The 2,937-nt window shown below is 35.7% G+C and overlaps 1 protein-coding gene across 1 annotated transcript; it reads right to left on the bottom strand.

Moving 5' to 3' along the window:
• Positions 1-1,346: 1,346 nt before the first annotated feature.
• LOC147516433 (uncharacterized) lies at positions 1,347-1,868 on the bottom strand. Its single transcript, XM_086593270.1, has one exon. It carries the CDS (start codon positions 1,866-1,868, stop codon positions 1,347-1,349), a length of 522 nt encoding a protein of 173 aa, XP_086449396.1.
• Positions 1,869-2,937: the final 1,069 nt, after the last annotated feature.

The following is a 2,937-nucleotide window of genomic DNA, read 5'->3' on the forward strand; positions in this document are numbered from 1 at the left end:
AAAGTTTTCTACTCTCGATGCTATTGCAATAGAGTTGGAATAGAAGATTCGTTCTACTCCTAGTTCTTTAGAATTCTAAGTTAACTACGATTATCAGTCTATCAAAATCAATGAGAGTAATGATGGAAATTATACTACGATAGGAATTCAAATACTAAGGTTCGAATCTAGATAAAGAATTAGGGGAATTTGATTCCACCTTGAATTCAACTTAATAAACTAGCATAGATTGTTGTAATCCAATTCTTACATTCTTATGATAAGAATTGGTCATTCTAATCCCTAATCATTCATGACAATCTCTATCAAATAATGACTAGCTTGTGAGAAAGTTCAACCCACTCTCATGGCGAATCAACTACCTTCTAGAGTGGAATAGAATCTTACAACTATTTCTACGCTAACAAAAATCAAGCTTCATCAAGGCTTCTTCAAACCCCTCTAATGGAGGTTTTAGCTTTGAATCATTATGCTATCATTAATATATAAATCATAACAAGACATGATAAAAAAAGATTATAAATTTACTTATTTGATTTAAAATGGAAATCTAATCATGCAAGATTGAATTGAAACTAGTAATGATAATTACCTAAATCTATGAATTGAAACTAAAATGATTTAATGAAATGAAACTAGATTTATGAATAACTAACTAACTTTATTGATCTAATGAATAAGAACAAATACTGATTCAAAACTAAATTCAAAACAAGGTAATAAAGCTAATTAATGGAGTCTAAGCTAATTTATTTTCTAATCTAGGTCTAGCTCTTTGTCTGCCTCTTTTCTTCCCTCAAGAAGAGAAAGAGATCCCCAATTTCGTGCATGGGCCTGGAGCCATGTTTTGGGCCGGAAAATCGAGCCCAAAACCCAATTTCTTCAGTCCACAGAGGCTTTTTCAGTTGGATTTGACTTCAACAGCTTTTTCATCCACTTTTGCTCCTCTGATGGGGTCAAGGTTTAAACCATTGGAAAGTGCTTTCCAAGACGGTCGTTTTGACTTAAGATAGGCCTAATTCTGAAGTCTGAGTCCAAAGATACGGTCATCGGAAATTTTACTGACTTTTGTGTGCTGTTTCTGCCTGCGTTGACTTTGACTTTTCAACTTTGACCGAGCTTTAAAAAGGCTTTTTCTCCTTGAATCTTGGCGTTTAATCACAGAACTTCTTAGCAACCAACTCTTGCTCCTTTATCTCACAAAAGTGACACATTTTTGCACATAATTGACTCCAATGCCTGAAATACATAAAATCACGTAATCAGCATTAACTCTTATTTTTACTCACATAATTGGTCTAAAAGTATTATTGTTAAGGGGTTAAAACTACAGTTTTGGGCTCTTATCAAGCATCTAGTGCATCTGCTAGTTTATTTACTTCCCTATACACATGTACTAAAGAAAAGTAAACAAATTCTAGTTTCAAAACTTGTATACTCTTCATCATTTTCTTTGCTCGCCATGGGTACTTCTTTTTGCTCAAAAATGCCACCACATTCTCAGAGTCTGTCTGTGCTTCAATCTTGCTCATGCCATGCCTTAAGGCTAATTTCATTCCTTGCTCAAGGCCTTGTAGTTCCACTAAAGCTATAGTGTCATACTCAGACATACCATTTGCTGTCGCTATAACTAACCCAGTACTGTCCCTAATCACTACTGTCCATTGTCCTTTAGTACCTAGGACACTTCCATATGTGTTTAATGAGTGGTTGTCTCGATCTGGTCTCCTCCATTTGCATATTATCTGTCGTGAAATTGCTAACTCTGGTTCTTTGTTCCATAAGATTTTAAATCTCTCTCGGGCTGGGCCCTCTTCCATGCAAATCTTTATGGACTGCAATTTTATCTTGACATCCTTTAGAACCATCTCCTGAACTTGAGTTGTTGTAACGCCCGTATTTGTAATATGTATTTATTTATTTATTAATTAATTAAATTTTTATTTAAAATTTGTTTGATTAGATTTGAGATATGTGGGCCTGATTTTTGGGCCCGAGTCTGTGTTGGGCTTAGGTTTCAAACCCAGGTATATATTCATATTTTTCCAGAGAATAGGATTTTTTTAGATAAAAATAAAATAAAATGGAGGCGGCTCGTTTGTTAGAGGGTTGGAGCGCAACGATTCGGACTAGGATAGATTCGTGGAGCTTTTAATTAATGTGAGTAGTTATGTTTTTTCTTTTTACCAAAACTAAAGTTGTACGTCTACGAATAAAAACCTTTACTGTCAAGTGTTTTCGATCAATTTTCTACTTATTTATTTATGTCGATATCTTTTAGTTTTATTGAACTATTAAAACTCTGATGGAACTGTTGAAGCTTTATGCTTGGTAATGGCTGCGCGAGCACAAATGGTAGATTAGTTTAAACTTGAATACTGTTATGGTGGTTGTTGTTTTGATTGACGGATAATTAGTTTAGTTGTAGTGGGTGTTGGAGTATTGGAGAGTGGGGAAGAGCTGTTGAAGCTTTATGTTCATTAATGGTGGCACTAAGAAAAATCGCCAGTAAAATGAATGTGAACTGCTATTGTTGTTTTTGTGTTGAGTGAAGATTGGGGGTAGAAAGGGGTTGAAGTTTGGTTATTGTTGTTTGAATGGGTGCTGGAAAAGGGCTGTCAAAGCTCGAAGAAATTGTTAATGGCGGCCGACAAGAAATCGTTCAGTTTTTATTTAAACTTTGTTGTTAAGGTTTTGGTTGTGTATTTGAATGGATTGTTGGTGATGGGGTTATAAGGTTTGATTAAGGGGATGAGGGCTGTCGAATGAGGGTTGTGGGGAGCTTGAACAGCCAGCAATGGCAGTCGAGATCTGTTGGAGAGTGATCTCGACAGTTGCCAAAATTGGTGTTGGTGTGAATTAAAGCTATAGGGTTTTTCAATAGGAGTCAAACCGCTGGAATAGAAGTAGAGGAGGAGAACTAGTGGTGGAAGAGGC

The sequence above is a fragment of the Coptis chinensis genome, chromosome 2 (genome assembly GCF_015680905.1).
Source record: "Coptis chinensis isolate HL-2020 chromosome 2, ASM1568090v1, whole genome shotgun sequence".
Taxonomy (NCBI): Eukaryota; Viridiplantae; Streptophyta; class Magnoliopsida; order Ranunculales; family Ranunculaceae; genus Coptis; species Coptis chinensis.